The following is a 16,670-nucleotide window of genomic DNA, read 5'->3' on the forward strand; positions in this document are numbered from 1 at the left end:
GACTTAAGGACTAATACCTTCAAGTCAGAGTATTAGTATTCCCTGTCACAAGTTAATTCTGATATACTTTCAGAAGTTTCCCTTTTCTGTATTGGTTGTATTCAGATCACTTCTCTGTTCGTGTCCATCTTCAACATTCCAAGGAGATTAGTAATAGCAGCAGTTTTATAAAAGGTATAGGTATCATGGACAGCTTTCACAGCATAATCAGTTCAGATCTTTTTAAAAGAAATGACAATAAAATCCACTGATCTGGATTGTAAGGTTTCATCAAGAGTTCATTAAATGGAGTCTATATACAATTCATGTAAGAATAAATGGTTGAAACAGACTCGGTTTCTGTGTGCAAACAATGGGATGTCCAATAGTGGCAGGAGTCCACATGTAATTCAAGGGCAGTAGGGAACTGATTTGTCCTAAGTGTCAGTGAATTATGCCAGTCATGTCACCTTGGTTTAGAGTAACCGTAAGGACACTGAAGAATCAGGCTGTCATGACTAGGTAAGACATGAGTGCTATAGTATTCGACCAAACTTCCCATGTTCAAAAACATGATGTCAGAATCCAGGTAAAACTTGCAATCCTATTGTAGAACAAAAAACCATGTGTAATCATTGACAGTAATTTTTCCAACTCTATGTTTAAAAAAAACCCAAAACATCATCATGACAACTAAGAAGTTCTTTCAAACAATCTACTGCTTTGCAAACTGGTCACCTACACAAATAAGTCCCAGTTAAACTCAGGAATTTAATATTCCTTCCTTTAGGATTTGACTGGAGCTGAAATTTAGATGTGAACATTTCAGCTAGTTTACCTTTTGCACTATACAGCAACTAGAAAGCCCAGATCTGAGTCCCTGAACTCTCATCCTAGACCAGGGATTCGTAAATCAGCTTACTTTTACTTCTAGGAATGGGAAGAAGTTTAGATTTTCACTTCATATTTCCAATATATACCTATACACATGCATACTTTATACATGTAGATATACATGAAATTCATATATGTCTACATGCACATATTTACACATGCACACATAGTGTGGCTACCAACCTTTTCAAAGATCCTATAGTTTCTCACTTTTTCTGCAGATTCATCCCATACGACCAATACCTTGAAGAAGAAAAATGCAACATATTCAGTCTATGCTAATAAGCACTTCTAAGCCAATGTATTATTAAGGAAATAGTTACAATCTAGCCTTAAAAAAAAAAAAAAATCACTGAAGTTAGCATAGTGATTGTCTCAGATTTTCTTGCTTTAAGGAAAGAGCACATCTAAATTGTTGTTAAGTACTTTATCGTATATAAGATACAGTATCTCTAAATGAAAAAGGTTGCAGGTTACCTTCCCAGGCTTAGTGGATGAGTTCCTAATACAGTACAATCCATTTTGTGGTTGTCCCCGTGGGCTACTAGCTTTAAATGTCCTAGAAACAATAAAGCAATTACATGTTAGCATTTTCTGTTTCAGATAAGCATTTTATGAATCTAGGCATTTTACTTATTACAAATCTCTGTTTCAGTTGTAATAATCCATAGTACGTGATAGCTGAGAGAATTTCACTGAACTGGCATCTGAACCAGCAATGCAGCACGGAAGAAGAGCTGGCTTTCTGTCCCATCTAGCATCCTGGTAGAACAACCTTCTCCACATGGAGAAAAATTACTCTGCAAGTAGTATGCATTTTCAATTGACACATGAGCACTGAACTAACTCCCCTAAAAAGTGGCTTCCATATTAAAGGAATTTAAATACTTTTATTGTATTTTTAAACACAAATTTTACATATCAAAATTATCTCTACTGTTCAGTGCAGGGGTTTTGTAGGACTTCTAAGCAACTATTTTAAAGTCACATTCTACCTTTCAACTTCAAAGGATTCAGAGGTATTAAGAAATATTGAAGCAGGCAGCCCAACCTGTAAAAAATACGAAGAAAATAGATCACCATGTAAGTCAATGACAACTGAAAATGCTACTGACTTGTTACGCAAATAAGCCTCAGACAGCAGTATCTGAAATTATTAATGGTAATTTAATCTTTACTTTATGCTTCTTCCTCCTTTACATCCAATATTAAAATCCAGAATTTAATCAAGGCATTCCTTAAAGCTCAAAAAAAAAAAAAAACCCAGAGAGAAAAAAAAGAAAATAAAATCACACAGCACTGTTTTCAGGAAATTCTTTTTTTCCTGAAACATGCATTTAAAGCATTCTCAAAAGTATACACACTATATAAGTATACAAATAAGTATACAAATAAGCAAGAAAAATACTCTTTGAGAACGGATCATCTGCTTGACCTTACTTTTTCATAGTCATCGTCAGAATCATCATCAGGTTGGTTTGGCTTGGAGGGCAGTGCTGGTTTTTCAAATGAGAAGCTTCTAAAACTCTGTCCATCTGGTGGTGATCTCCTGTCAGAAACAGAACAAAAACTGAAGGACATCTCCTCAGGAAAACCAAACAAATATACACAAAACACTGAAGGGATAATAAAACTAGAACTGAAGAGCAAGTTTCAGTTTAGCCCCCGAATCACAGATTAATTTAGGTTGGAAAAGACCTCCAGAGATCATTTAGTCCAAGTTCCTGCACAGAGCACATCCAACTAGATCAGGTAGCTCAGGTAGCTGTGTCCAGTCACGTTCGGAGTACCTCCAAGGATGTAATTTCCCAGGTTGTGACTTCTGCCTGTTGCCTCTTATCCTATCACTGCAGACCTCTGAGGTCTTGCTCCTTCTCCACACCCACCCATTAAGTAGTTGTAGACAGCAGGGATCTCCCATTAGCCTTTCTAAAGGTTGAATGAATCCGGTTCTCTCAGCCTCTTCTCACATATCACATGCCACAGCCCAAACATCTTGGTGGCCTGCCACTGGACTCACTCCAGTATATCAGTGTCTGTCTTGTAGTGTCTTTAAAGAGTTTATTAGTTGTTCTTCAGAGCTGCTAAGCAAGCCAATGGACAAATATTTTTTCATCTGACTCACCACCATAACTAGTTCCACATCCCTTACTAAAGCTGGTCTTAATATAAAATGAAACACACTTCCTATCTCCACAGAAGCCTAAAGTTGTTTTTGCAGTTCACAGGTTGTGACAAAAAGGCTTCTTATTCACTGTGATCAAAGGCTATTCTTCAAGACACACCTGAAAACAAATTAATAACAAAGTTTTGGTGTGTTTTTTTAAAATTTGGTTTATCTACTATTTCTTTCTGAAGTATTTCAGAAGCTAAACTCATTGCAAAATTTTCAAACAACAAATACAGAGGCGAAAAAGCACAACGCTGAGGAAAGAGAGGGATGGCGAAGGGAAGAGAAACAGATGTTAAATGTGAATCTGAGAAATATGTCTGTCAACTAGTTAACTAATGCACAATGAAAAATTTAATAGTGTATTGTATTTTCATACTTACTGTATCTGGGGACATGAAGACTTCTCTGGTCTAGGCTTGATTCCAGGGGGCTGGTGGCTTGGCACAGGCGGCTTTGGGAGCACTGGTGGCACAAACAGTCCGGGTTTACCATGTTCTCTTGGCACTCTGGGCTCTACTGGTTTTTCAATAAACTGTGACAGCTTGGGTTTGCTGCTTGGTAGTGGAGGAGGAGTTCGCGGTGAAAGGTTTAAGATTTTTAGCTTCTCGCATCCTTCTGGAGTAGCAAGAACTTGAGCTAGCGGCAGAGGCTCTGGAGGCAACGAACAAGATTCTTTGACACACACAGGCTTTTTAAAAAGAGGTAGAGGGGGTACAGGGGGCAGCTGTTCACTTGGTCTCCGGCTTGAGGGTTGAATCTTTAGATTAGGTTCAGCTCGGCAGTGTAACTGGGGTTCTCTCACATTTAAGAGTTCCTCTAGTTTGATATCAGGTAAGCTTCTTTTAGGAGGTGGTGGTGGTACTGGCACAGAGGATTTGCCAGCAAAGGAATTTGCCCGTGATTCTGAGTAGGCAGCTTTTCTGACATGAGGAACTGGTGGAGGCGGGTAGGCTGGGGGCAGGACCATATCTACAGAAAGAAAACATCCAAAAACCATGACACACTGAAGAGAAATACAGTATGTCAAGAAATGAGACTTTTCCAATTTATTTTCTATGTGATTTAAGATATTTCATTGGCATCTGCTCTGATAGTACACAAAAGGCTAGATAAGCATTTACCTTCCAGCACAATTCTGAATGTTATGTGTAGTAAAGTCCTGCAATTTTTATTCAGGCATGGCTTATCATGACTTAGCAAAGTTTTCCCTTTGCTAAAAATAAAGAAAAAGAAACTACATTAAAAGCATTACCCCTCCTCCAGACTGATGACCAGATATAGGTCTTCCCAGGGCAGGAGTCCTGCAAGAAAACATGCCCTTAAAGGCATGTAACACTCTCTGTAAATTGTTACTGCTGTTACTAGTGACATTTGTCCCTAAATACCTCTCAAGATTAGATACGTGTGAAATCCTTCAGTTATTTTACCACATGCAATGCTTTAGGTATGACCAAGCCAAAATAATAATCTACTATGCTCCATGAATACTGCCTTCATTTGGGGCCTTTCATGGGGCCTTTTGTGAAGGGAATGAAAGAAATCACATACCATCTTTCACTATGTCAGAAGTATCTGGCTGCAAGTAAGACTCATCCTCTTCCTCCTGGTCGTAATCTGCAGATAAAAGTCAATGTGTTAGACTCTGATAAGTACTCCTGGAACCAAGAAAAAGTACTGAGTACTTATTGCTTTTCAATAAACAAATATTTTTCAGTTAATTTTTTTTAAAGAGGTGAAAAATTAAAAATGTTGGTCCACCTCTCTGCTATTTAGAATAGGTTTTTCCTTGAATTTTGATGTCAATTAAGAAAGCCATCACTTACAGCAGTGGGAGATGAACTACACTGCATTTTTTCTATCTTTTTCTGGTGACACTTTCTAGTGTTATAGACTTCCTGAGAAAAATTCAAATTAGTTGCAGACACACAACTTTTTTTAGGCTCTGAAAATCTCTTTCTTAGCATAGCCTTTTTTTATTCAAAGTTTGATATCTGTTCATTGCTATGTATGAACACTGTGCATACATAGTCATTCATACAGAACATGAATGCACTGGTAAAACCAATTGGAAAAAAAAAAAATCCCCAAAACCTAACCCTAACACAGAAACATTTATGGTTTTGCAGTATGGAAGCCTAAGCAAACCTAGTGATCTGTAAAACAATTAATTCTTTTGCCTTGCTCTGGCAACAAAAAAAATGCACCACAATAAATGGCTTAAGAGTTTTCAATGTTGCCTGTAACTAAAAGTCAGAATAATTAAGACATGAAAAACATGCTACTTCTAGGCAGTAATTTCTCATCATTGACTATGATAGGAACCTCAAGGATAACATGCAGTATTTACCCAGAGAAATGCACTACAAAAAAACCAACCCCAAAACAACAACCAACGCAAAAAGGTAAGAGTATCTGATAAAAATCAGTTAGCTCTTCTACTTCCCTAATTTAAATTCCTGCTAGGCCTCTTAACATAATCCGTATTGCATACAACCCTTCCCTCCCATAAATGCAGAAGTACTAAACTTCAATCCTACATGAAATGATGATGAGTCTCTTTTCCTCTGCTTTGCAGCACTTGAACCGGATTTCCTAAAAAGACTCACTCCTGCCTTTTTGTCCTACTCAGGAAAAATAGTCAGGAATTTCCTTTCAGGAAATGAGAGTACTTGCTCCAATCAACCCTTAGCAATCTGAAAGGGCAGGTGAGAAAAGGTGTAGTACAGGAACTGTGCTGAACCTTGAGGTGAGGTTTCTCATGTTGGATTTAACTAACACACCTCTTGACTGGGAAGTCAGTTGCTGAAATACACTGTGAATGCCTGACAGGCTTTCTGTAACATCCTCACTTCTAACTGAAAAATAGACACACTCAGTCTGAACTGTTTACTGTGAAATAACTATAGCAATGAACAGATATCAAACTTTGAATAAAAAAGGCTATGCTAAGAATGAGCTTTTCGCAGCCTAAAAAAAAAAGTTACTCAGTTTGAAAGTCATTGGAGAATGTTATCCTATACATTTCACATAGGCCCATCCCGTGCCTCATGTAAGGTCTTCTTGAACTGGAGGGATGATCAATTCTGTTTCATACTAAACAGCCTACAACACAGATGCAACAACAACCCAATGTGAGTGACTGCTTGTGTTGCAGGACAAGTGAATTTATTTCGTGGTCTAGATAGGAGGTAAACTAGCTCCACAATCTTTTACTGCATTGTCTCCACGTGTTTTCAGAACATACTTTTACATGACTAATAGCCTATTATTATTATGTTCAGTTATCAACAATAATATTCAACTGCCATAATAAAGACCACTTTATATTTCTACATTATGACCTATAGACATACTCAAAAGTTTTATCTTTCTGCTAGATCTACAAACTCTCCAACATGCAATCTTAATAAAAATTTTAAATAGTATTATCAGGGTATCAGGCACCTCCTTGAAAGATCTGAATTTCGTTAGTTACCACTTATTTTTTCTAATAGTTTACAGCACAGAATATCTGCTTCCAATTTAAAATTACAACAACTATACACTTTGTAAAAAAAAATTAAAAATATATAGTTGCAAATTGGATCAGTTTGCTTAAGCTATAGGAATAACACCTGCAGAATCCAGAAGAAATAAATAAGCAAATAAATAAATCTTATTTATCAGTGTCTAAATTTATCACCTTCATTATCTGCTGAATGATGAGAATACTTGATATCAATGGGACGTTCCACTGAGCCATAGAAGCTGTCTGCATCAGAACCAGAGTCACTGCAAAAGAAAAGACAGAGCACCTTCTGCATCATTGTGCTATGGGTCTTGGGACAGCAAACTTGTCTGTTAGCAGGACTGCAGCACTGGAAAGGAACGCTGGAAAAGCAGTACCAATCTATTCCTATCTCTCAATTAACAGCCAGATATGTTGCTTCTGTTTTTTTAAAGTTTTTATTTGTTTTACACAAATCTGACATTTAAAGTTCTCTTAGTTGAAAGATTTCTTTTTGTCTTCGTATTCTTTAAGCTATGTATTAGGAAGGCTTTTCATTCTTGGGCCGTACTGCACCTTTCTGTGCCAGTAAATTACTTGTAGGCACAAAGAGCCTAAAACACCACTGTCAAGAGCTAGTGCAAAAGTGATAAAAAGCAAATAAAGGTTAAGGGTTTATACCTGAATTCTGTTATTGTTTCTTTCTTCTCATGGTAGTGATCAATTTCTGTCCTCAAGGATAGCATCCAATTCTAAATAAGAACAAAAATACAACATTCAACACATCCATCTTTAAGTCATTAAACAAAAATGCACAGTATCTGCTGTAAGAAGAGTAACTGTGGGAAGAACCTACATTGAAATAGTATTTATCCATGACTTTATATTGAGAGAACTTCTGGCAAATGTTTTGGCCACCTAAAATGCTGTAAGAGCATATTAAAATATTAAACTTTCAGTTTGTGAATTTCAAGCTGTTATTTCTAAAGCCAGGTACTTATTCCTAGTATGTTTATGGGTGACAGATTTCACTGAACAGTTTTCATACTTTATCAAAGGTGTAACAGAAATATTTGTTCTTAGGCTAAAAATACAACAAGGAATATGGAGAATATGGAGAAAACCATGCCATCTCACTTACAGCCATTCCCTAAATTACAACCTGAACTAATACTAACGTAATAGTTAAAACTTCAGACATGATTTTCAGAGGAGCCCTAAGAACTAGGTATACAAATTGCAGTGACAGCTGTGCATCCAGTTCATTTAGATGTTAGGGAAGTCCAGGATTCACTTTCTGCTTCAAGGAAAATTATATTGCAAAAGAAGAAGTTACCTTTCTTTCATCTTCAGAAGAAGCTGAGAAAAACCATGTCCTGTGCTTCTTGCTAATGTGAACTAACTTGAAAGGAAACACATTGCTTGATGTTGTCTCCTCAGCTGCCCGCATAACCCTGAGAAGCAGAACCACCAATACATAAAAACCTTAATCTATAAAGTTAATTCTGCTGTGCAAGACATAAAGCTCTGATGGAAAGCAGTTCTAGCAGCCAGTTTTGCCTAATAAAAAAAAATCCCCAAGCCCAGGAAAATGCCACAAAAATCCCCATATGTGCATTTGTAGTACTTCTCCATTAAAGTGGTAGAAAGGACAATGCAAGAGCACTGACTGGAGAAAGAACAGTAGTTAAATCACCAGCCAGACTTAGAAAGGATGTTTTGATCTGTTCAATAGTTTTAATGAATTGCATTCATTCACAAGCTTTACACCATGGTAAGAAGTATTTAGGGTGCCTGTGATCCTTATTTCAGGAGGGAAAAGGGGAGAAATCAAAACACAGGCTTTCCATGAAAATAAAGGAGAACTAATATTGAAAGTTAACTTATTTTTTCCACTTTTCCCTTATAAACACTTTCTTGCACTTTACTATTTTGAAACAAGCATAAGTCAACCTCTTTCACAAACTGCATTAGATATGATTAGATAATTACATATCTAATTTATTTTTTCCCCAGAGGAGCCTCAAACGAGAAAATTCCTCACACACACAAAGATTTGCTTGTAAATGCTTGCTGTAAGGCTTTGGAACAAAGGAGACTAAAATCCCAAGACTGTAGGTAACCCAAAGGTAACATTTCTAAGATTTATTCAGCATAAGCCATAGAGAAATCTGGTTGAAGTTTTTACAATCATTACTGGGGCTTGCTTTCTTGTTCTTAAACTTTAACTCAACAATTTCCTCACATGATAGTATTTCCACAAGTCCTTAATATTTAGTCCAGGGAAGCCTTAGAGTGACTGGCCTTCACACAACCTTATGCAACTAGTCAGTCTAACAAATTCTATAACTTCAAATTAATTTTCAAAAATGCTTATGTCAGTGCAGAATACTAACCAAGACCTGGTCCCAATTCCAATCAAGGTCTCTACAAGGCTTGCAGAATGCAGATATGTAAAAAGCTATGACATTCCCTAGCATTTACAAATTCCATTGTATTTTTCACATTATTGCAATTACAGATGTCATGACCAAGTTACAGTATAGGTTGCTTATACAAATTAATCTTGAATTTTTAGTTAGCCACAATGTTTACAACTGCATTCCCATAAAATATTCCATTGTGGTCAGTTACAAAGCTCTCACATTCTAATGAAAGATATTTCCTTATTCCAAAAGTCTGAGAACATTATGAAGTAAAAGAATAACATACATGTTTAAAAATACAATAAAATTGCAGTGGTTACGACCAGTAATGTGATATTTCTCTACATTCTCTCTCTCTCATTAGTCCTTTCTTTAGCACCAATTACAACAGCAATTTCCTAAAGTTAGGTTAGACTTCTATTAGTAGGCCTTGTATGTATGCTTCACTCCGTCAGATTCTGATAGTACTGGTTAACTTGAAAGCCATGTATTTTTGTCTTCAACTTAAGAAGCAAATATTAAGATTTAGAACGTGTAACACAATGAGTCAGACATTTTGCATGTGCATTCTCTCATTTATCACTCCTGTAGTTGATTCAGATTTGACACTAATTAGTGTTACTGAATCAGTAACTCCATAAATATTCCCTTCTGATTCCTTCCTATTTTTGTGACAATCATTGAAATCACTATTGAACAAAGATCGGTTGTCTGAAAGATTCCACATCTATCTGCATGTGCAGAGTCTGCATTAAGTCGGTAACAAGAGTGAGCCCATTGCAATTTTAACAGTGTTACTTGTTAATTTGCAAAAGATGAAGGCTACACACTTGCAAAGCACAGGAAACATCATATATACAATTTGAAAGGAATACAGCTCTTGGAATCTGAGATCAGTGCTTAACCCAAACAACAGATGCAGCTGCATTTAACTTTGTTGGAAATTAAAACCATAACCCCCCGCATTAAGTAAAAGGAGCTTGGGTGTTAAATAAGTTCTTTGTCACTCACCTGTTGTAACCATTCAAAGAAAATGCACCCTGTGGAGATGCAGATGTGCTGCTCTTAAAATAGTAAATACATCCCTCATGGATAATCACAAATCTCAATGGCCCTGAAAAGATAAACAAAAAAAGGGAGCAAAATATAAATCCAAGGGCAGTACATTAATTAGAACCTCTTAACTTGTTTAAGATTTCAGTAATCTTATTAATCATTATAGAAGAGAACAAACTAGTTAAGTGACAGCTTGTTGATGATCAGTCACATGTCCATTCACAGAGTTTCAGGACTAAGGGTATTTGCTTCCCTCATTTGAGAGGCAGCTGATCTGATAACTTCAAAAGAAGCCTAAGGGACTGCAGGTCTGACCACCACCTGTGCTCCTTTAAGAGAGGAATAAGGTAACGTACGAACACAACCTAGAACAAAATGGGAGGAAGGCAGCCACAGGCTACAAATACATATTTATGTCCATCCCAAAACCATGATGGTATCTCCCTCTCTTCTTTCATCTCAAGGACATAACGCTGCCAATAAAATGATGGGTTTTTTCTTTTTTTAAAGGGGACCACACTTCTTCCTTTATCAAAGGCAGTAATCTTTGTCCTTAACTATGTAAGTATAGTTTAAACAGGGATAGCAAATGAACAGCATATAAACAAACCCAAAACCTTAAGTCTTCTCCATGTATATAGTTTCTGATTTCAGAAGCAATTATTGTTTTTAAGTACAGCCTAATGTTGACAGTGAGAAAATTTCAATTTCACAACAGCAGTAGGAGATGAGGATGTTTTTCTAGTACAGAATAACTACCTGGTAGAAAAAGCCAAGTACTAATTTCTTTTAGAAAAGAATATTTGAAATTGATACATATCCCAGAAACCTGTTTCTGTCTTTAAAATCTTACTTGTGAAAGACAAGAGATTTAACCAAGTGAAAAAAAATCAGCCACAACATTTATCATCCAAGATTTACAGTTCCGAAACAATTAAAGGAAATTCTTCCAATATGGGTCTTTTTTACATATATTCCGGTAAAATTGTAATCCAGTACAGACAAACTAAGTGGAAGAACAGCTTCATTAAGGAGTCTGCTAACATGAAACATGTTAATTGCCCCAAAGGCAAGAGTTTAAAACATTTAATTTAGTTAATACTTCATTCAACTTACACTTCAAGATCTGCAGCTGGGTGCCTCCTTTTTTATGAAGATACCCCGATTTGGTCACTCCTCCAGGCATTGTCAAAAGGTTTTGTGCTCCAATTGCCTTCATAGGGACTGGCCAGACCTGCTCCTGCGAGGCCATCGTTCTGCAATTTAGAATAATTAAAAACAGTTAAAAACTTATATTTTACTTTAAGAAATAAGTACCAAGAAACAAAGCTTATTTCCTTAAACAAGTTTTCCAAACAACTAACATGGTTCAGCAGTCAAGTATGTAGCACAGACGGATGTTCATAGATTCCAGGAAGTTTGTAATGTATAAAAAAAACAAGGTGCAAAAAGTCCCGATTTATTTTTATACAGCTCTCAAAAGTGATTGACAGTTGTCGAAACAATGGAAGACTGCTTAGTAAATATTATTTAAGTATTTGCATTTTAAAAATACCCCAGATAACACTGTGAGACTTACTCAGGCAGGTGGCTAGAAAGAAAATCAGTTTCTTCTCCAAAGTTCTATGCCACGCATTTATATACAGTGTAATTTTCTGTATAATGACAGAATCAACAGTCATATTTTAGTAACTGTAGTATCCAATACTACTTACTCCTTATATTTACATGTTTTATTCTGAATGAAAGCATTAGTATTTAATCTCATGCTGGATGTCATATGTGACAGCATCCTGTGCAAGAAGTTCATCTCTGGTTGCTGCAGGCTGCTATTTAATTTATATATTGATTATTAATGCCACGCTCCACCAAGCACCTTGGCAGTTACCACTCTTTCTGCTGTCATCTTAAAGAGATTACCAAAAAAAATTAGTTTCATAAGTAGCAGCTTTTTTCTGTTAGCCGTTGAAGAAAGTAAGGTCTCATAGTGATATATCAGACAGAAGTAGACTAAAAATGCTACTGCATAACACAGAAAAGAAATCATGCGTGACTGAATGGGAAGTTTGACCTGGACATAAAAGGGTCTGTTATCCTTGGATACAGGGCTAGAGACCTTTGCTGGTAAGAGGACAACTAACAAAGTACCAATTAATTAGTTTCTGATAAAAGGAATGACAGTTTAGAACCGAAAAGCTTTTAGTGGAGGACTGAAATCAATGGATCCTGTTTGCTTCTCCTTTCCCCAAAAGGGACAGTAATGGAAGTCTATTGGAATGTAAATGGACGTGTAGCTCAGGGCAGGAATCCAAGAGCCTACAGCACACCACACCTACCCCAGTGCTAGTCACCCCAGTGCTAGTCTCCCCAGCCTAAGACGGCAACTTGAAGCACCCATACTGGAAAGAATAAGCAAGTGATACAGTTTTCTTGAGGGATTAATTGCAATAGTAGAGTACATATCCGTTGTATATACGTTATGAAAAACAGAAATACAAGTCAATTGATCTTTCTGTGGATCAACTTAGGAGTTAGATCTAACTGCTTGCCCTTTGCTGATGATGCACGTGTGGGGAGGGGTAGAAGTTACCAGCAATTTTGACCAGGAGAGTTTAAACTCAGTTATATTTTCTAGGCAGTCTAGAAAACTTAATCACAGAAATTAGGTTTTAGTCCCCAGTGTTATAAAACAGATACAAGCAGAGAAGATAAGATCCAAGGCCCTGAGAAGGTTCTCACAGCAGACACTGCAAGGCACCATGGTTTCCCAAGCTTCCTCCAGGACCTTCCTGCTCACCAAAAGGTAAGTTACTTTTGCTGTATTCGGCTATATCCTTCCTTCTGCTGTTTCTTCCCCGTTCTTATATGATTGAGATCTTTCCAAGCTGAGTTACTCCTTCCTCCTTCACCTCCCCAATGAAATTTCTAGCAACAGCAATGTGTTCACAGGACCAAGAAGGGTTTACACACAGATATTTTAAGCTTTTAAGAATTAAAAAAAAAGTAACAAAGGTTTACATGCTCCTCTCCCCAAAAAAATCCTTCAAATTATTTCTCTGCATCTTGCAGAAAAGTCAAAGTGAGGGAAACAGTGTTAACCAGCTGGCTGCTGACACCATGCCACACTGCAGTACTGCTAAGAGTGATTTCCTTGAAATGAGGAATGGCAAGGCAAGTCCTGGGCTAAATTTTTCTTTTAAGAACAGGCAGATCAACATTCAAGCATTACTAATTAATTTATGATTAAGTTATTTCAGTCTGTTTCTAGTTACATTCAGAAAAAGATTAAGTAAAAATGGAACCTTTTTATTCAGACCAATATACTCTGATGTCAGTTTTCATGAACTAACTCTTTACATTAGTCTCAATGTCATCCAACAGTTTCAACTTCATCATAAGTCTTCAAATCCTGTGTGCTTTTACTACAAAGAACAGAACAAGAAAGGACTTAGCACCTAGCCTTTGGTGTGAAACTGTTTCAGTGTTATATACTTAGGTTGAAAACATATCAGAAGAGAGAGAGTTAAATGTCTCAGAGAGGTTATCCAAAACAACCAGTAACCTGAGACTTCTACGAAACCAATGACAAACACTGGGGACAAGGTTATCCCACTCTAGATAAATACAGAAAACAGAAATATTTGACTAGGTCACGTTGGCCTTCTGTACAGGAGTAGGCTATTTAGACTACTCACAAAAGCATGCCTGGATGGGGCATTTTCTCCTCCACCTGAAAAGCCAGAATATCAAGCAGACAGGGGAAAAAAAAAAAATATCATGGAAGCACATGAGCAAGCAAGGGAAGAAAAAAAATAAATTCAGTTCTACAGTGTGATGACAGGATTTAACTGAGGGGAAAGGACAGCAGAGTATCAAGTTCTGCTTCCTCTAGTCATGATCATTTCTTGCTTTTGACTACTCGCTGTAAAACAGTCCTGAAAATAGAGACCAAACCTCAGAACTTCCCCATCCCAACTAAGTGAATAAAAGGAGAGTGGCTGAATGCCACACAAATACACAGTATATGAGCTAAAGAGCCTGCCTAATATACCTGGCTTTAGATTTAAAGGCCGCTATGCCTATTTTCTGGATCTCATTGTGGCCTACAGCACTCCCCATCACATCTGTAGGCTCCTCAAGCACTTTCATTTGCAGACACATTGAGAGGATTTCAGTATTCTGAATTGAAGTGTTTGAGTTAGGCTTCTAAAATCCCAAGCAGATTTTTCTTTTTTTGACAGTACAAAACAACTCTCAAGGACACTAGATGCTATTTTGCATGAAGATCCTGGGAGAAACCTGCCAAAACAATGTTAACCACAGGTTCTTTATTGTAGGGGTGGGAGGAAGGAAATAAAATGAATAGTCTTAAAGATTTTTCTGGTCTTAGCATCTACAATATGGTTGCCTTTAGCTCACTGAAATGACTCCTTCCACTGTTGCTATTACTCTTACAATTTTTTTAATCCGTTACATGAATTGCAAAGCAACGGTCAATTGCAAGCACCGAAGGCACTGTAGAGCCTGTTAGCTCTGTGATCATTAGGAACAAAAAGATATTTCCAAGTTGTTTCTTCTGCAGTTACATTCTTGCACTACAAGCCAAAGACCCCACTACACATTTTTGATCCCAGGTTCGTAAGCAGCCTCTCTTCCACAGAGCTGGCAATCAAGTTAATAGAAAGGGCCCAGCAAGTGCAATCAGAGCCAAGCCATGCTCTCTTTCTGACGCTGGTCCTCTGTTACAAAACAGAAGGGGACATTACTCATGCGTTGTTTTGTGCAAGCTTCTACTAATAGCCACACACTTTATTCTTCTTCCCTCTCACCAAGGGACTAAATGCATATTTTAAAATTAAGTTTTCCATCAAGCCCTAAAACCCATTATAAGTGGCTACTGAATCAACCTCCTCCCCCACTGAAACTGCACTGGACAGAACCCTCTGAACCAGAAGAGGACGGCAGCAGACAGTGAAAGGCTTTGCATCATTTTCTGTCTCAGATGATCCCCATAATTGTATGCCTGAGGGAGATGATAGACCTTAGAGTGTGGGAGGAGAAACGGTAGAACAGTTTATAGGATTTGCTTCATCATTCAACAGTGCTTTTGGAAAGACAGAACTCTTGAGCGCGATGCAGAACTTACACAATTACTATTGTAATTCCTTCCTATATACAAGCTGGTCCACTACACTAAAAATCAAACCAATTTGCAGTCTTGTTGATGTATCAATAAAGTCAGTCCAAGCCTACCACATGGTTATACTTCTCTCAAACACTATCACAATGAGTTGGTTTTTATTTTAAAGTACCATGAAAGTCATAACAGCATGAAAAAATGTGAAATTACGCACTTCATCATGCAACCTAGATAAGCCAGTCTGATGCAGAAGTGTCTTCTGAATCATAACAATAGTGTTACCAAGCTCAAACTCCAAATGGAGAGTAGACTTCTGTTATTGTGTAGTTTGCAAATGTATACATCTGTGAAGGACTTTTAACCTATCGCCTCAGTCAGTGTATATAGAATAGACAGATTGGAGGCTAGGGCATAACTTTACAGGCTAAAAGTGCCTCCACGAGTAAAAATAAAATTCTGCCACATTAAACATCTGGATTGCATTATAGAAAAACACTTACCCCTTTTGACCTTAAGAGCTATTGGTGTTCAGCCCAATAAAAGCAAATACAAGCTCATTCAACTAAGGATTGCATCCTGGAAGAGCCATGAGTCCTCAGTTCTTGCTTAACTTCAGCAGAACTTATGGCAGATGTGATCATCTCCACATCTTGCAGTATATAGGCATTACCCTCATCTCTGAAACTACAGCTGCCAAAAGTTGTATTAAAAGTTCTCACTTATTATAATAATATTTAAGGTCTGTCCTGGAGCCCAGTTTGGTCATGCTGAAAACAAATGAAAAAACAGCCTCCAAAGTTGCAGTACAAAAATTAAACCTGATCTGAATTTGTAACAAGAATTTCTATGCCAAGTACGTCTGAGAACTTTTAAACTCCGTAATATCTCATAACTTCTAGTCTTTAAATTCTGTTTTGAAAGTAAAAGCTAGCAAAGCAAGACACGAGTTTCCTTTGGAATATAACTTACATATAACATTACATATAAAACATAACTTACAGAAACTAATGCATTCCTCATATAATGCAGAAGGAGACTTAAGTTTCAGCCTCTACAAAAGGCTTAACCAAAAATGAGGCAGCATTACATACAGCAAAACTGTAAAATAAAAGCTTCCCCAATACGCGCTCAGCAGCTCTGAACAAAAACTACTTCTCTGATTCAACCAGCTCAACGTTTACCATCTGTTCTTAAAACTGCTTTCTGCAAAACTTTCAGGTCTCTTTTCCATTTATTAACCATTCTCCAGTATTTCTGAAATACTCTTCCATATCTCTCCTACTTTTTTTGGTTACACATTCTATTTCTTAATACTTCTAACAGCCCCTTTCACAATAATCTCTCAGAAAGATTAATAGCACAGTACAAACGCTCTGAAGTCAAATAAATCTTACAGGACAAAGGGAACAGAGAACTAACCCGACTGAGATACACTGTTGTAAGTAAGTTTACTCAGTTTAACTTGCTTCAACTTGCTTTTCTTTTCTGGCAAATGTTTTCAACCAACACTTACCT

At 37.1% G+C, this 16,670-nt stretch overlaps 1 protein-coding gene across 2 annotated transcripts; it reads right to left on the reverse strand.

Moving 5' to 3' along the window:
* Positions 1–445: 445 nt before the first annotated feature.
* On the reverse strand, positions 446–11,271 carry SH3BP2 (SH3 domain binding protein 2; the record flags this gene model as incomplete). 2 transcript variants are annotated; one of them, XM_081998721.1, is made up of 12 exons in its annotated part: positions 11,132–11,271; positions 9,971–10,073; positions 7,870–7,987; positions 7,215–7,285; positions 6,729–6,817; positions 4,595–4,660; positions 3,427–4,015; positions 2,314–2,419; positions 1,869–1,924; positions 1,351–1,432; positions 1,057–1,116; positions 446–583 (listed from the first exon to the last, which is right to left on the reverse strand). In XM_081998721.1, the coding sequence occupies exons 1-12, from the start codon at positions 11,265–11,267 to the stop codon at positions 446–448; spliced, it is 1,614 nt and encodes a 537-aa protein (XP_081854847.1). In that variant the 5' UTR covers positions 11,268–11,271. The 2 variants fall into 2 exon arrangements, with proteins under 2 accessions (XP_081854847.1, XP_081854846.1); XM_081998720.1 differs by having other exon boundaries at positions 2,314–2,422.
* Positions 11,272–16,670: the final 5,399 nt, after the last annotated feature.

The sequence above is a fragment of the Phaethon aethereus genome, assembly GCF_964289735.1.
Source record: "Phaethon aethereus genome assembly, chromosome: 4".
Classification (NCBI taxonomy): Eukaryota; Metazoa; Chordata; class Aves; order Phaethontiformes; family Phaethontidae; genus Phaethon; species Phaethon aethereus.